General features: G+C 41.7%; 1 protein-coding gene and 1 pseudogene across 1 annotated transcript; one reads left to right on the forward strand and one right to left on the reverse strand.

The window, feature by feature from the left end:
• The first annotated feature begins 12 nt into the window (after nt 1-12).
• Nucleotides 13-133, forward strand: LOC118601454 (annotated as a pseudogene).
• Nucleotides 134-3,767: 3,634 nt separating this feature from the next.
• On the reverse strand, nt 3,768-9,667 carry LOC107521166 (purine nucleoside phosphorylase). Its single transcript, XM_016165626.2, has 6 exons — nt 9,522-9,667; nt 7,597-7,766; nt 5,676-5,779; nt 5,315-5,490; nt 5,028-5,218; nt 3,768-4,439 (listed from the first exon to the last, which is right to left on the reverse strand). The coding sequence occupies exons 1-6, from the start codon at nt 9,530-9,532 to the stop codon at nt 4,222-4,224; spliced, it is 870 nt and encodes a 289-aa protein (XP_016021112.1). The 5' UTR covers nt 9,533-9,667; the 3' UTR covers nt 3,768-4,221.
• Between the last annotated feature and the right edge of the window lie 8,619 nt (nt 9,668-18,286).

Below are 18,286 nucleotides of genomic sequence, written 5' to 3' on the forward strand. Positions count from 1 at the left end.
AAGAGAGGGTGAGTCTATTGTCATGCTACCCTGAACAAGCCTGATCCCCTCTGATCTCGGAAGCTAAGCAGGGTCAGGCCTGGTGTTAGTACTTGAATGGGAGACCACCTAAGAAGACCAGGTGCTATAGGCATAAACAATTAAAAAATAAGGAATTGTAAACTGACAAAGTCCTTGCAATCTGTGAGATCAATCAAGGGTTGCCTGGCCTAAACAAACAAACAAACAAATAACAAAGGAGAGGGTGAGTCTTTAGTTGATCTTGAGATCACTCTGCCCTTCGGCCTATGCAGCAAACGTGTCTACAGAAGCAGAACAAAGAGCTGATTACAAGGTTAACCATTTGAGTGGAAAATTCCTCTTCGATGAGACTCAGGAAAAAAATAATCCATTCTGCAGGCATCCTGCAGGCCCTTCTGAAGTAGAATAGTATCACCAGCCTTTTCGAGAACAACCCTTCTCTAGGTGGCCTTCCCAGACCTATCTCTCTTGGCTTTGTGTTTTTATCCTCTTGTTCACCAAAACTGATACATTCAATTTGAGCTGGGTTATTTGGTACTTTGAAATTGAACACATTTGATAAATGAAATGTGGTGTATCTATACAATGGACTATTATTTGGTCATAAAAAGGAAGTACTAAAGCATGCTACAAATTGAATGAAACTTGAAAACATTATGCTAAGTTAAAGAAGCCAGTCACAAAAGTACACATGATTCTGTCATTGTTGGGGCTGATGGGAGTTTGGTGTTGCCCCAATGGTAGGAGGGGAGAGGGATAATGATGGCACAGAAGTGTAGTTAGCATTTTCCCTTGGTTCTTCCTCAAATGACGCAATGAAGAATCACAGGTCATTGAGATTTAATAGTTTTATTAAGAATATGTTTTAGAAAGACAAAGAATGACCCAAGGAGGCACATGAAGAAAAACAAAATATGCTATAAGGAGGCACACGTTCCCAGCGCTGTAAGCAACACAAAGGGGCCAAAATGTCTACAAAAGGGCAAAAGGCCACAAAAGGCCACCAAAAAGGAAGGAGAGCCCAGAAGAGCAAAAAGGGCCCAGAAGTGGGAATGTCTGCCTTGTATTTGTGTCGTGATGGGTGGTTCCAAAGACATTCTTGGTGATTGGCAAGTGAGGTCATTTTGACATCTGATTGACACTAGGCAATAACTTTGCCTAGGATATACGTGTGTACTCAGAATTCAGTCTATTATAATTACATTCATGAACTAGGCATAGTTACAATATTATACTGATAGTATAGTGGGGCTGAAGTTATGGGTAGTACTTTCTGTGCACGTGTTTGTAGCTAGTTTACGCCAGCGGTTTTTATGGCCTCTCTGCTCTAGGATTTGGGGTAATTTATAACCCTAAAAGGGAGAAATTGCTGGGAGGTCCTTAAAGATCTTCAAGGAAAGTTTCTATGGTTACGGAACTGGGCCCCTATTCCTTTGTTCCCCTGTCACTCATGTCTGACTAGCCACCTAACAGTCTGGGTATTATTCCATTTATATGAAAGCCCAAAATAGTTTAATTTATAGGGACAGAAGGTAGATTAGTGATTGCTTAAGCCAGGGGGTTAGGTGGGCACAGAATGATAGCTTAAAGGTACAAAATTTCCTTTTGAGGCCATGAAAATGTTCTGAAATTGACTGTGGTGGTGATTGCACTTACATGTGAATATACTAAAAACCATCAAACTATATACTTTAAGTGAGTAGATTTTATTATATGTGCATTATATATCAGACAATCTGTTTTAAAAAAGAAATTAAAAATACTTTGTCTTCATGTTTTCTTTCCCCATCCCATACCCCTTTAAACCTAGAATTCTAGTGAATTAACTTTAAATTAATACTTATTACCTATAATTAAATGACTATTACTTGCCTGTAGCTACTTTTCTTGTTATATCTTAGTCTGCATTATAAAGAATATACAATTTTGTTTTCTGTCCCCATTGGGGTATATTTAGTGCATTAATATGAATATAGTAATAATATGTATATACGCATAAAGTAGGTGAATCCTACTTTTTGTACTTAGAACTAAAGAATTATACTCTTGAAATAGGACACTGAATGCACAATCTTCTTGAATCTAGTATCATGGTTCCTGATCCATCTCACCAAGAGGCAGATCAGGGTTAAGAAAGCGAGGTAGCAAATGCAGCTCCCCTCTGACCTCTTAAAACCTGTCTACCCACAGCTCACTAGAAGCCTTCGTATCCTCTATTCTAGTCACAACTTTTGTGATGGCACATGAACATGCTTAGTACTTTTCGCAGGTCTGTGCTTTTCTAGCTTGGGTGTGAAATCCTCTTCCTCCCTTCCAGCCTTTAAGACTAAGCTCAAAGTTTCCTATAGAACTTTCCCTAAACTAACAATCCTCATGGTCCAATGTACACAATTGATCTGTCCTTTGGACTCCCATCGCATTTATACTGCCTTATATTAAGTTAATGGTCTTACAAATGTATATCAACCTTAAGATTGTAAGGCACTTGAAGAAAGACCATTTTTAGATTCTTAATTTAACATTATGTTAGCTGAGAGCATTATACATAGATATTTAATAATTTGATTAAAATGTTAATAAACCATCTGATTAGATGAACAAGTTAGAGTTGTACATAAATCTAAAGGATGCACAGTACTTACCCTCTGCATCAGCTCTCAAAGACAAATGACAGGTGCTAGCAGATTGCCTAAACATCCAGGTAGATTTTACAGCTGGGTGGAGGTACAAGAACTGATGAAAGACAGAGTGGTGACAAGGCCATTCCTGGATGCTTTTTCTTTGTGCTGAGCTCAGCTAAGTAGGTCGGTTACCAAAGGATGATTTGAAAGAGTTTTCAAATGTTTTCTGTCCAAAATGCCTCTTGCATAATATAGTAATTGAAATGTCACCGCTATTAGAGGCTCATCCAGCACTATTCTTGAAAGGTAAATAGGCCTGGGAAGGCAGTATGTTTTCCAAACACACCAGCCTATTGAACGCAAGTTGATAAGCAAATAGTGCAATGAGCCAACAAAGGGCCATCCATGCCCGACTGCTGCGTCATAGGGAGGTTCTGATGAAGCAAAGTGAAGAGAAAGACTAGAGTCAGAATGGAAATAGGAGAAAAGAAAATGCTTAAAGAGAAGCTGGATACGAGCCAACTTCACAGGTTGCCTGGGCTTGGCTGGACTCTAATCAGCAGTGAAGTGGCTGGCAGCGGAAAGGGATGTTGCCACTGCGTCAGAGTGGGGTGAAGGAGAACATCGTTGCCATTAATTGTGGAAGATGTTAGAATAGCGAGGAGAGGGAAATCAAGAGGGAATATAGTGAGCTCCACCATGTGAGGAGAGCAGGAAGAGGGTCTTCACCAGACCCTGACCATGCTGGCACCCTAACTGCAGACTTCCAGCCTCCAGAACAATAAGAAATAAATGTGTTCTTAAAATTAAAAAGAAAAAAACAAAACAATATCCACGTAATATATTATTGAACTTGAAACCTATATAATTTTATTTACCAGTCTCACCCCAATAAATTTAATAAAATATAAAAATAAAAATAAGCAAAAAAGGAGGAAATATAATTAGGGCTTAACAAGGAACTGGCAACAGTGGAAGAGAAAGAACAGTGGAGATCGTGAACTAATTCAGATATTTATGAGAGTAAAAGCAAATAGTCATAATAACACATGTGTTCTCACAGCCTTTCAGGCCATTCTTGGACTGTGCCCCAGCCTAATCCCAATTGTACAAAAATGAAGAAAGTATTTCATCTTTCTCTTTATTTTCAAAATATAATAGTATTAAAAGTATAAGTGGTATTGGGCTGGTCCCTGTGTAGTTTCTAGTACTTTGACGGAGGCAGAACTGAGTCTCTAGGAATGTGAGAACATCATCTCAAAAAGCTAGCATCAACTACTACTGTGTCAAGTTCAACAACAGCCAACATCAAATCCTAAGAATATCCATGGATGTGTAGTAGGGCTTGGCTTAAGCTCCGGCTCTTGTGAAAGAATAGAGGTGGACACTGTTTTGAGAAGACGATTGAGCAAAAGAAGACTCAGCACCAGAAGAATCTGGTGGGAGAAGTGGGGAAGGGAAGTATAGAGATCTTCTCTTCTCTGCTACTGCTTAAGGATAGAGGCATGTGACCCCAGCAAAGTAGGTAGCAACTACTTGGATACCATAAGGGAGAAGCCAGACCACACCCCAGGGCTGGTTAACTAGCACGGTCAGGCAGTGGAATGCTAGTCATAAGAATGGAGACAAACTGTTCCAATTTCTGTGCAGCTTGTTTCCCGGTCTTTAGTACTTCCTCATGGTTTGCTTTCTCAAGGCTTTCATAATCCATGATGACCTTGTTTGTAATGAGTGAGAAGCCAAAGACTCGGAGTCCACAGTGCCTTGCAACTATAACTTCTGGTACTGTACTCATGCCTAATGAGGAGAAAGAAAAAAGCCAAGTGTTAGGGTCCTCAAATGACTTTTTTCCTTACCCTTTATTCATTAACCTCTATCATTACCTCATTTACAATTTAATATCTCAAAAAACAACCAAAGAAGCAGCTAAATTAGTGTTGAGCTTAGGTTGTTCTGTGTTGCTTAAAAGAGGAAGGCTTCAGAGGGCCTTACACATTTCTTACAAATGTTACCATTGCAATGCTTTTATTCTATAACTGTCTGGAAATTTTGAAGTTGGTTCTAATGATGTAGTTCCATTCTCCAGTCAGAGGTACAAAAGGTAGCTATGACATTTGTTAGAATAATCCTTAGAAGTAGCTATCAAATCATGGATAGGTCTTTAGCATTACAGCTGTTAAACTCCTTGATGCTGTGTAAGGAGGTTTGATGCTACAATACATCAAATCTCACCACCTTAATATATTTCTGGAAATCACTTTAATTTAATCTTCCTTTAAGTCAGATCCTCTCTATCCTATCAGGTCTATAATCTTTTACTCCTTCCCATCTCTATTTTATCAGATCCCTCCCTCTTCAAGTCTCCAGCCAAATTCCCCTTCTCACCAACAGCATCTGCACCCAGCTTCTGCAGCAGACGAGACTCTGCCACAGTCTCAAAGTTGGGGCCTGTCACCATAACATAGGTGCCTTCCTGTAGCTCTCTCTGCTCTCCCATTTGTTTCCAGGTACTATGAGCCTTCTGCCTCATCTCCCGGTCATAGGCATCGGACATGGCAGGAAAACGAATTCCACACCTAGGGCATAGGTTGGATTATTTCAGATATATGGAATATAGTGAGATCTCTCCTAACTCCCAGATAGGTCCTTAAACAAAGGAGCGAAACACGTACCTTTCATCATTGGGCCCTATGAGAGGGTTCTCACCGCAAAAACCAGGTAGGTTGATGTGATCGCGGATTAGCATGATGTCTCCAACCTCAAACTTGGGGTTGAGCCCTCCAGCTGCATTGGTAACCACTAGGGTGTCCACACCCAGAAGCTGGAAAACCCTCACTGGGAATGTCACCTTAGAAACAAAATATAAAAGATCAGAAAGCGTTCTTTAAAATTTCACCAATCCACCATGCAGATATGCATGATATACATCATGAAAGGAGGAAACTAAAAATCTACCTCGCCCAGCTAGTTAGGCAATAAAGTAGGAGAACTCTCCTTCTTCCAGATCCAACCAGGCTTATGATCCTGATTTACCTTCCAGAGTGGGTGGCCTTCATACAGGTGGAACCTGCCCTGCATCATCACACAGGCTCTGCCATTCAGGAACCCAAACACCAGTCGACCAGCATGACCTTGCACTGAATACAAAGAAAGGGAAATGAATGAGATGATGTTTTTATACAATACGTACCTATTTAGCACCTACTGTGAGCCAATTCACTGTGCTCAATATGTGAGGATATAATTAAGCAAAAGAAGATATTATTATTTCCACTTTCAGAAAGTTTAAGTCTGGTAGAGACAGAAGTTAATCATAAATTATAAATAAGTATATAAATACATCTTGAGATTAGACCTATGAGAGTAAAGATGTTCAAATGAACATATATCAAGGAAAAGGCTTTTTAAAGAAATTTCAAAAGAATGAAAAAGCCATACTGCAAGAGAATAAAAGTGAACAAAAACAAAAAAAGAATAAGTGGGTAATAATGAATGCAACGAACACAGTTATAGACCTCTTTTCCAAAATTTCCAAAATTCTCAAAAATGCATATTATTATTTATTACTCTAACTAAACTATATATATCCTTACGCCTGAAAGGGAGCTTATGGCATATTCTGCTTCCAAAAGAGGCTACTGAACAGGGAAAGGGGCTGAGTTAGAACTCATACAAGTCTCCATTATGACACACGATTTCCTGTAGGAATACATACCCGTGATGTGGCATGCAAAGATAACTCCCCACACAGATACAATATCCATTATTACCATTTTCCTTATCTGGCATTTCTCCTCTAATGGACATGGCCAACCTATCTTTTAAGGAATGAATGGTCTGAGAGAGGGATCAAAACCAAGAGGAAGAGTCGAGTGATACTTAGTGATAGAGGAGTTTATTTAAAATAAAAAATTACCAATAATAGAGCAGAGGTGACACAGTTAGAAAAACCCAAGTAGAGTATAATAAGTCGATAAAGTTTTAAAAAATTAATTCACTTATCACTTAATGCAGTGCCCTTCTCACTATGTGTAGGAGTGGCAGGTGGATCAAATGTCACTGTTATCTCCCTTAGAAAGTTCTGCTATCCCTATCTCTTTAGTGTATCTGTCTCCAACCCCCATTTCCCACCTCCCTGCTCTGACCTCCCAGTATTACGCCAAAGGGTTTGAAAAGCATCTGTGAAAAATCTGTTAAAAGTCATAGCTTTCCAGGGAAAAGAAGGCGGAAATCTAAAAATGTATTAAATTAACCAAGGGAAATTAGTTATCTGAGAAATTAATAAATAAACCAAATAAACACCCCTTGTCCTTTATCACCCTTATTTCACCTGGCCCTTTCCCAAGCCTTAGCCATAACACTTTCCAGCTGCTATTAGGATGCTGGATACATTATCCTCAGGTCCCAAGCTCTACTGTGCACAGGAGACATCTGCCCTTTTCCCCTCCAAAGGGTCAGTGTGTCAGGTTTTATGTATTCATGTCTTATCTGTGTATTTGTCTGCAAGAACATGGTAATCTGTGTGTTCATTTGTTGCTGTGCAGGAGGACATAGGACAGGGAAGGCCTGACTTTGTCATGGGAGGTTACAGGCACTGCTTTTTACATTTAAGCTGCAGAATGATAGAAATGAGATGGGTGTATGAACATGTGGTGACCATGGTATATATGCGGATGTTGTTGTAGAGGTTTGGAGCTTTGAGTCATTAATGCATAGGAAATGCGTTATTGTATATTACCATTAACACACACATGCCCTGTCTATTATGAAATTTCCACGAAGGGAATTTCCTTCTAAGGTCATTCTGATTCATGGTGGCCTGTTTTCCTCTTACGACAGTAGTCTTTAGTCCAGTGCTGTAGAGGATAACTAGATCTGGACAGAAGCATTGCCCTACCATCAGAATCCCATCAATCTCTCTTGGTCCCATATCTCTCTCCTTGCCAGCCAGTACCTGTACTTTGGGGGAAGTTTGGTATCTCACTGTAGTCAAAGGTCTGGGTCTGAGTTAATTTATCAGTCAGGCCTCCTAATCCGGAACCACAGATCACTGCCACTTGAGGTCGGTGCTTGGTGCGGGACAGAAGCCATTCTGCAGTGTTCTGACAATCTTCATATGCGAGTCTAGGAAAAAAGAAAAATCAAGGTGATTTTGCTCCCATCTGAAGGGCATCATAGACTAATGCCCTTTAGTACAGAAAGGCTGGCAGGTATACTGAAGTGGTGGGGGACAGAGAAGTCGACTGAAGAGCTGCCCTCTCTCAGGAGAGGCCACACTAAGCGCACCCATCCACTCACTCCTCTTTCTGAATCAGAACCACTGAAAGTCTGATATGAAATTCATTTCAGACCCTGACAAAAGTTAATGACATCTATGTTTCTACCACTAGCCCCAACTCCAATTTTGCCACCACCGTCAGGTTTTATAGCCCTTCTTGTGACAGAGATTTAGAGAGGAGGAAAGGGTCACAGTATCTACAGAAGTATAGTTGAAGTAACCAATTCATGGAGGATAAAGAGCTCCACCTATCTTACAGGCTCAGTTTAAAAATTAATTAAAACTTGCTACTAATAAGCTCCAAAGATCTATGACTCCATAGATGAAGGTTCAGCTCCATAGCTCTTGAATCTTTCTTACACTTTCCTCTCTGCTCTGTTCTCCTCCTTGCCTTCTCCCATCTTTTCTTCTCATCATCAAACTTCTTTGCCCTTCAGAGACTTAAGGACATACATTTACCCAGAACTTATACATCCCAAAAAAATCAACCTAAATTTTTTCTCAGAAGTCCAGTCCAATTCTCTCACATCCATCTGGAAAAACCAAAGACTGAAGGGAAAAAAAGTGAAACTGAGCTGAACAGAAGTAACTCAGTCTCTAGAGGAAATTCTTTCCTTAAAAGCATAGCCTTTGAAACCAGGTGACACTACAATACACCAGGCTACCCATAGGGAAGCAGCAGGGTAAAGGATAAGGGTGGAGGCTGGTGGCAATAGAGCTGGGCCACAGGGTAGGGAAGAGAAGCAATATAATGGTAAAATGTTAATCAAATACCATCAGCAGGTGGGAAAGGAAATGAAAGAAATGCGAAGGCCTAGCATATCTAGCCACAGTTTACAGGACTTCCTCATTGGCCATCAGTCCCACAAGAAAACCCTAGATCCCTGGGCATTCAAAAGCTAGTTATCCCTAACCCTGCAGACTTGGGCTGGGATTTCCAGGACCAAAGCAGAGAGAAGGCTTTTCAAAGGTGTCGGTTTGGGGGAGTGGGCAGGGTCTGCGGCTCAGCTCACTGAATAAGGATTTTCTTCTCTCCTTGGAGAGTCCATCCCCAATTTAATTGGACCGCCAATGTGGAGGGGAGGGAGGTGTTGGCGAGGGACGTGAGCAACCTCTCCTCTGGTGGGACTCTAGATATCGGCACCAAAGCTCCTCACGGCTTTACCTAGACTCTGGAATGGGAATCTGCGAAGAGCACATGAGTGAGAAGACCTTTTGTGTGGGGGGAAGAGGGGGGAAGGGGGGTATGCATCACCTCCTCCCCACACACTTGCACCCCAAACGCGTGCACATACACACAACTGCTACTTTTTCGAGTAGACTTCACTGTACTAAGCCGTCCCCTTCCTGCTCCAGTGGCGCCACTCCACCTCGATTCTCGCGCGCGCCCCTATCGGCGCGGGCTGCCCTACTGCTCTGCCGCCTTGTCCCTGACACCGGGCTCCGTGCCAGGCCTCTCGGCATTTCCAGGACCTCTCTCCCTCTCTCAGACCCCTCCAGGCCCATAGTGCCAGCTTTCCAAGTCTCCGTGACAGCCATTTCTCCCTCTCCCTCCCCCTCCCCCACCACCAAGGATTTCCCTAGCCCGGGGCCCGCCTCACCGTTTCTCCATGTTCTCGCCGACGCCCTCTAGATGAGCCAGACCTCAGCTCGGTTCTGCTCTGCTAAACCAAACTGCGATCACCGGTGCCGTCAGCACACACTGCACTCACTGTCTGCCGAGCGCTGGCTTATATTCCCTGCCCGGGAGTCCCCAGCCAATGGCAGCGGAGCACACGGGTCAGCCTCATCTCCATGGTGACACACCCGGATTTAATCTCCCGAGGCTGGGCTCTTAACCTACTCCAAGTTCTTCTCAGCGCTAGACCCTTTCTCACGCTCGCCCCACCCACTCCCCCCACCACCATCCCCGACCTCGGCTGGGCGGCGGATTAGAAGGGCATCCAGCATTTCATCCCTGCACCCACTTCTGGTCCGTAAAGCTTGGTTTTCCGGCAAAGAAGCCTATACAGGAAGAGGGCTAGAAGCCAAAGAGGGAATCCCATAAGCGCCACCCCACCCCATCTATCTGCAACCCCATTCCAAGTTGTGTCTGCAGCAAACCGTGAGAGATTTACAAAGAAAAAATTTATACCTTAGACCGTGCAACCCCGGAATAAAATTAAACCTATGTCTGAGTTGTTTCCTGGGCAAAGGAAACAGGGTCGACCCTAACAATATTGCTGACCTGGAGGTTACAGAATTGGGGAGAACGTATCAAGGGTCTCAATCTAGGCCCAGACCGGGAGAAGAAAAAAGTTCTGGGGAAAGAATTCCTGGATCTTCTACACAGACAAGGAATGGGGATAAGACCAGAAAACGCAGACAATCTCTTGATTTAACACAATATTGGATCCAAGCAATATGGATAACTAGAGAACGACTCCTCTCAAGAGGAAAATTCCAGTAAAAGAACTACACAATATAACCTCTTTGTAAGAATTCAGCCATTTCCTCTCCCCACTTTTACAAGTTTAACTAGCTTCGCATAAAATCACAAATCAATGGCCCTTACTTATCTATTGGAATCCTTCACGTTTCCACTCTCCTAAACTCTAATCTTTCCTGCTTGCCATTTTACCCATAACCATGGCTCAAGCCACTGTTTCTCAGCCCTGTTTCTCTCTCATTCATGTAAGAAATATTTATTGAACATCAATTATGTACCAGAACTGTTCTAGTGCTAAGAACATAGGAGTAAATACAATATACATATAAAGAAAAAATTACATATATGAAGTACTATTATTATTATTACTATCCTTATTCACCCATAATTTTAATGAAGATAATAGGGGAATCTACAGTAAATATTAGTAATCTTAATAATGGGACTATAAAGTATTGAAACATTGAAAGCATGATTTCAAATGATGGGTAAGAGCTGTCTCAGGTAAAAACCAGCCTAAGGAAATACCTATTCAATTTGATTGCTGACACGTATTTTTTTCAACATCCCAAATCCAAACCAGTTTACACAAAAGATATTATATTTGAGAAAGCGCAAACTTAATCAATGGATTTCAATGGACTCTGTCTAAAGTAAGTGTATGTGAACCCAAAAATGATCATCTGCAATATATCTACAAAAGGAAAATTGATAGACAGGCTCAATCTTCGTGTTTCTCCAACATCACATGGGGAAGAGTCCGCAATATATATAAATATTCCGGTTACCAAAGAAATATACTGTTTCTTTGTACTGTGACAGGCAAGGACAGTTTACCAGACCCTACCTTGACCAGGGTGACGTACCTTTCAGAACTACACGACAAACATTATTCTGAATTCAAGTTCAGCAACCAAGGTTCTGCATAATCATTTGAGTACCCAATCTCTTTAATCTCATATTCACCAATGGCCCAGAGAGGAGTCGACTTTTTGAGGCCTCCTCTCCTCAGACCACACCTTTATCTTGTGGTCCAGGCTCTCGGTTGCATCAAACCCTACTTGGGTCCTGTCCTACCCCTAACTTTGGTTTGTTTACATCTCTTTTTGCTTCCCTCATAGGTTTTGACCTTTAAAGTGTACAGACAGATTCAAGTGGTCTGTGTGTGTGTGTGTGTGCGCGTGCGCGCGCGCGCGCGCGCACACACACACACATCTGCTGCACTGTGAATACTGGCATACAGCAGATACTTAATGGTTGAAAATATAAAATGCCTGTTAAATGTTTATTATATCTGTTTAGGTCATGTTAACCTAAAAATAAAAGGCCAAAGTGAGAGGCAAACAAGCGTTTATCTGAGATCCAAAAGAAGAGCTATTCAGGAAGCACTCACTGACTAATTTAGGCAGAAACCCAAACAGAAGGTGAAGGGAAGGGGTATTTATTCAAAAAGGAAGGGGAGCAATTACTTGATTAGAAGGAATTTCTATAGGTGTAGATAAGCTAATACAGTGATGCTAATTTTAAAGAATGTTTTTAATTTTCAGTACTATAGTCACAATATCTACTTTCTTGTTATCTTTGGAAACAGTTGTTTGGAATACAGTGCTGCTTTAGGCCCAAAGGTTATTTTGCCCAGTTTTAACATTTCAAGGGTTTAAGGAATAAAATATGCAAGGCAGTTCCTCTGTGATGATAGCTCCAATTGCATTTTAAAGTGGCTTCGTTCATATTATTTTTTACAGCCATCTCAAGCCAAGTTCCCATATGCTATTCCTTTATGACCATTTTGATCTGTTTTTAGCACCCCAATCTAGCTGTTCTCAATTTCTTAGTTTATAGTGTGCTTAGTATCTCAGCAATTATTTACAGCACCCCTAGGTCAAAAGAAACACCTAACAGTTTTGCTTTTTAAGTGGTTGGTTCCTAACAGCTTATTTACCATTTTTAAAAATAATACAAGTCGGAAGAAAAAATTATTTTTTTCTTAAAAAGGCCATAAATAGTTAACTAATGGAATGTATATGCCTGTTGGGCACTGCACAAGTTCTCAAACCTTGGAATACAACACTGCTATCTCCATTTCCTGTTCTGTGCTGATTTTCACACAGTACTTACTTTTTTTTTTTTTTTTTTAATCAGAGGGATATCCTAAAACCCAGCTTTACAAAGATATTTTGAAATCAAAAGGAATAGCACAGTTTAATGTTCAAATTGTTAATTATCTCAAGCTAAGTAATTTGCATGGTATATAAGAAATGTTGACTATTGCTGTATTTCCTTTAAAATTTTTAAATATCCCATGGTGGGTGCCACTATGAATTTGCACCTTGACACAGGGTTTGGGAACTATGGCCCTAGTCATTCTATGCCATCTCATTATCTCGAATCTGTGTTGTGCGCATGAGTGGACTCTGTAATCAGACTACCTGTGTATGAGTTCTGTCTCCACCCCTTACTTACCAGCTGTGTAATCCAAGGCAAGTAAAATTCCCACTGTGCCTGCTTTCTTGTCTGTAAAATGGAGATAATAATAGTACCTACTGTTGTTGCAAGGATTATATAAAATGCTTGTTAAGTGTTTAGATAAATGCCTAGAATTATAGTAAGTAAATATTGGCTAATTGTTGGGAGCCAGGCTGCCCAAAGTCAGAGGAAGCCCCTCACCTGAATATAGGAACGACTCAGACCTGTAAAGATAAATGTTCTTCCTGACATTGCCTGGAGGACTAAGGTTCCAGGAACTGGAGACAATAGTATAATCCTTTCAAAACAGCTAGCGCTTTGCTCACGTTACCAAGATAGATAAAGAAAGTTAAGAAGTTAAGACTTCTTGTGATTAGGTAACTCCCGCCTAAAGCTACATGTTCCCGCCCTTAAACCTGCCCCTATATGTGTAGCCCCCCTACTTACAATAAACGAGACTTGATCAGAAAGCCTGTCTTGTCTCCATTCTTTGCGCCTCTTGTCCCCCTTCTCCTTCAGTCCTAGGACCTCCGTTGACTGTCCCGCGGGCCGGGACAATTGGTGCCCAACGTGGGGCTCGAGGATCCTGAAGGAGTTGTGCTGAGAGCCAGACCCCAGAGAGGACTGGCCAGTCAAGTAGAATAGAAGAAGCAGTCACCACAGGAGTACCCAACCCGCGGAACTGAGACCCGAGAGGTAAGCGGAAGACTTCTCAATGGGATAAGACATAACAGTAGGAATTTAGAGGTTCTGGAGAACCAAGAGTATAAGGCGCAAAGAGTTAAGGGTTACATTAGAGACTCTTTGATTATCTGTCTATATTGAGACAGGAAAGCAGCGTCCAGGAAAGATTTATTGAGGGACTTAAAGACTCCCTTCGGGCGCTCAGAGTCAAAGTTAAAAAGAAAGATTTAGTACAGTTTTTTGAGTTTTTAAAAGATATTTGCCCTTGGCTCCCGCAAGAGGGCACGATAGATGAGAAAAGATGGAAAAGGGTAGGAGATACCCTTAATGATTTTTATAAGTGTTTTGGCCCTGAAAAGGTCCCAGTGATGGCTTTTTCATATTGGAATGCCATTAATGACATTTTGTGTGTCCGCCACCACCCGGATAATGTGAGAGACATTTTAAGAGAGGGAGAGTCCTTAAAAAGAGAGTTAGAACGCAGCCACTCCTCATTAGAGCCAGGTCTCCGAAGAGACTTCAGAAAACTCCCCTAATTCTAAACAAGAATATCCCGTTTCAATAAATATGCCTCCCAATGCCAAGATATTACAGGGACGGGAAAAAACCTTTAAGATGCCTAGTTCAGATTCCTCTAATAAGCCTGGGTGTTCTGGAGATCTCTACTCTTCTCTAAAAATTTTCCACTCTGAGCCTAGACATAATGATGACTATTTAAGGCCTGAAGAAGAGGCTGAGTTAAAATAAGAGGCGGCCAAGTATCGTAACCCAGACCGGCCGCCCCTAGTAACAGGGCCGCCATTGTTGTCTTGCCCTCTTCCCTACCATTTCCAAATGCCTGCCTTTACTTATGCTTCACCCCCCACTGCACATGCTTTGGGGGACAGTTACCCACACGGAGGAGTCCTCCCCAAAAGAACTCACTATACAGATTCAAAAACTTAGAGAAGCCATCCAACTTAAAAAAGAAGGTAATGACCTAGTCAAAGAACTGAGGACCTAGACCTTGAGTTAACTGACCCAGGAGGCGAGCTTCTGACACCTCCTTGCAACCCTAAAAAGACCCAAGACCCTCCCCCACCTACCATAGTCTCAAACGCATCCAATAAGCCTATAAAAAGGGACCCACACAGGCCGTCTTTAAACCTTTTTCTGGTCACCGAAATTCCCGGTCCAAAAAGAGAAGGGGAGGAAGAAGAAGGGGACCCTGTTAGACATCATGAGCGCCTTGGATTTAAAACCTTAAAAGAATTAAAGTCAGCTGTTACTCAATATGGTCCAGTCGCCCCTTTTACACTCTCTCTTCTAGATAGTCTAGATGATATGTGGCTCACGCCAAATGACTGGTACCACCTTGAGCGAGCCACCCTCTCTGGGGGATACTTTGTTTTATGGAAGTCAGAATTTTCTGAGATTTGTAAAGAAACCGCTCGCCGCAATCTAGAGGGCAATCTAGAGGCCGATGGAGAAAACGCAGGGTGGACCTTTGATATGTTAAAGGGAAACAAGCCACATGACACCAACGAGGCTCAAAGCCAATATCCCTCCGGCCTCTTTGCCCAGATACAAAATGCAGCCACTAAAGCTTGGAGGAAACTTCCTCAAAAAGGGGCTGCAACTACATCCCTTGCTAACATAAGACAAGGGCCTGATGAGCCTTATGCTGACTTTATCAGTCGCTTTACCAGCACGACAGAGAGACTCCTTGGTAGCTCCGAAATTGAAAGCGATTTCATAAGGCAGTTAGCATTTGAGAACGCCAATTCTGCCTGCCAGGCAGCAATTCGTCCTCACCGGAGAGGGGGGACTCTTTCAGATTACATCCAATTCTGCTCAGATATTGGTTCTGACCATCGGCTAGGCCTTGCCATCGGAGCCGCCCTAAAAAATGTCATGTTTGCCCCCCCACCACAAAACAGGTGTTTTAATTGTGGCCGAGAGGGACACTTTGCTAAAGACTGTAATGCCCCTCCACAGGGCCGTGTTAGACGCCCAGGGTTATGCCTAAGGTGTGGGAGGGGGAGGCACTGGACCACCCTGTGCCGCTCCAGAACAGATGCCCAGGGTAACCCTCTGCCTTCCAACCAAGGAAACTCCTGGAGGGGCCAGCCCCAGGCCCCAAAGGAGAAACAAAACCTTGGGGCGATCCAGGCCGGCTCTCCTGGCAAGACCATCTGGAGGAATACACAGAAAACTGGTGACGGTGATAAAGTAAAGTGCTTTCACCGTGGAGGAGGGCTAACTGATTGGAAGCCTAGTGAAGACCCTTGGGAACAACATGCTAAGTGGTATCCAGGGTGTAAGTATCTTATAGAAGAGAAGGGGCAAGAATATATAAACAGCATTCATTTAACCCATTCACTTGAGGAGTCTGTGGGAAGAACTGCTGAAAAAACACCATCACTAACTAAAAGAATTGAGATTAGTACTGAAGAGCAGCTAAGGCTCCTGCAAGAGGAGAAGCTTTGCAAAATCTCTATGGATAGAAATATTGCTGTAGTGTTTATTCCTTGTGGACATCTGGTCACTTGTAAACAGTGTTCTGAAGCAGTTGATAAATGTCCCATGTGCTACACAGTCATTACTTTCAAGCAAAAAATTTTTATGTCTTAATCTAACTCTACAGTAGATGTATTATATTCTTATTACCCTGACTGAATATGTGATGTGAACCAACTTTAAATACAGCATTGAATTCCATTAACATTTGCTTCCAAGTAGAAGAAAATGTAAACTGTGGCGTTAGAGTTAGCGATCTTAGCAATCTAGAACTTGAATTTCTAGATTTTTCAAAATATTAGCTATATTATCTACCCTATTTTTTTCCTCTTATCTCATTGAAACCCTAGACTAAGAAGCATATTTATTGTAACTGATCACAATGTATATTTGTAGTACACTGACTTAGCTTCTAAGTTTGTGAGTTAATCAACTAAATGTTTCATTCTTTTCAGATAGGTTTAACAAATGGAGCATTCTGTGTAAATGTAGAGATTAATCTCCCAATCATATAATTTGTGTGAAAAAGGAAAGAACAGTTCTGCAATGGTAGAAAGACAGAGATCATTTTTAGATGTTTGTGTTTTAGGATTTTCTTTTAAAATTATACACACATACTTGGGTGGTTAGTCTTAGAAAATGATTTTGCTATTGTTAGAGTAATTAATGATAGAATGCCATCCAACCTACATGTACTGATATGGAAAGATGTCAAAAATAAGTATTAAATGCAAGTAGCAAAACACTCTGTGTATTGAATGAGCCAAATGAAAGTGTATGCATTTTATATATGTACAGAACAAAAGATTTGGAAATATATGCACCGAACTGTTAAATTTGGTTTCTCTTAAGGGGGGTGTGGGTGGGTCCTAGAGGGACTTTACAGGGACCTTTCACTTTCTCCTTTTTTCACCTATCCCCTCTCAGTATTTAAAGATTGTGATTGATCTTAAAGATTGTTTCTTTACTATCCCCTTGCACCCTGAAGACCACAAACGTTTTGCCTTTAGCTTACCTGTAGTCAATTTCAAAGGACCAATGAGAAGGTTTCAATGGAAAGTCCTTCCACAAGGAATGGCTAATAGTCCCACACTCCGTCAAAAATTTGTAGCCTTGGCTATCGACCCCATATGGATAAAATGGCCCTCCCTCTACATCATTCATTATATGGATGATATCCTTATAGCTGGAAATAATGGAAAGGATCTCCTTCTTTGCTGCGATGCCCTCATACGCAATTTGACAGAAAAGGGACTACAAATAGCACCAGACAAAATCCAATTAAAAGATCCATATACCTATTTAAGATTTGAGCTCTGTGGCCCTTTAATAAGAACCCAAAAAATTCGATTAAAAACAGAACATCTTGTCTCCCTGAATGATTTCCAGAAATTACTAGGAGATATAAACTGGATCCGGCCTTATTTAAAGCTGACCACGGGAGAACTCAAAACCCTTATTTGACATCTTAAAAGGGGACCCAAACCCGAAATCCACTAGGACTCTGACTACTGAAGGCAGAGCAGCTTCGGCCAAAGTTGAGGAGGCCATAAGACAACAATTCGTCACCTTTATCAATTATAAACAGCCTCTTCTTTTCGTCGTCTGTGCTACTGCACATACCCCTACTGGAGTGTTTTGGCAGACTGTCCCGTTACTGTGGGTTCACCTTCCCTCCTCTCCTGAGAGGATGATAGTGCCATGTTATCATACAGTAGCCAAGATAATTAGGCTGGGAAGGGAGCGCGGAAGGCAGTATTTTGGCAAGGAACCTGACACTATTATTCAACCATATTCAAAATCCGAGATCGATTGGCTCTTTCAAACCACGGACCAATGGCCAATTGCCTGTGCTTCCTTTTCTGGGCAGTTAGATAATCAGTACCCTGCTAATAAACTGCTTCAGTTCTTTAGAATCCACCAGTTTGTTTTCCCTAAGAATACTTCCCTAGAGCCTTTACCAGGGGCATTGACGATCTTTACAGATGGCTCCTCATCAGGAAAGGCTGCCTTTACTGTTAATAATCAGACCAACACCATCCAAACTACTTACACCTCTGCTCAACTTGTAGAGCTATTTGCGGTACTCACTGTCCTCCAAACCTTTTCTGACAAGCCTATAAATCTTTACACAGACAGCGCTTATATTGCTCATTCTGTTCCCCTTTTAGAAACCATAGCCTTTATCGAACCAACCTCTACAGCTGTAAAACTCTTTCTACAAGTGCAGGCAGCCATTCAATCCTGTAACTGCCCTTTCTACATAGGACGTTTAAGGGCCCATACAGG

This window comes from Rousettus aegyptiacus, unplaced genomic scaffold, assembly GCF_014176215.1.
Source record: "Rousettus aegyptiacus isolate mRouAeg1 unplaced genomic scaffold, mRouAeg1.p scaffold_m13_p_3, whole genome shotgun sequence".
NCBI classification, from domain to species: domain Eukaryota; kingdom Metazoa; phylum Chordata; class Mammalia; order Chiroptera; family Pteropodidae; genus Rousettus; species Rousettus aegyptiacus.

Coding starts and splice junctions, on each gene's coding strand:
- LOC107521166 (XM_016165626.2), bottom strand. Junction 5,491..5,675: donor AAGGCCACCCACTCTGGAAG/GTAAATCAGGAT, acceptor TTTGTTTCTAAG/GTGACATTCCCAGTGAGGGT. Junction 5,219..5,314: donor ATAGGGCCCAATGATGAAAG/GTACGTGTTTCG, acceptor CCTATGCCCTAG/GTGTGGAATTCGTTTTCCTG.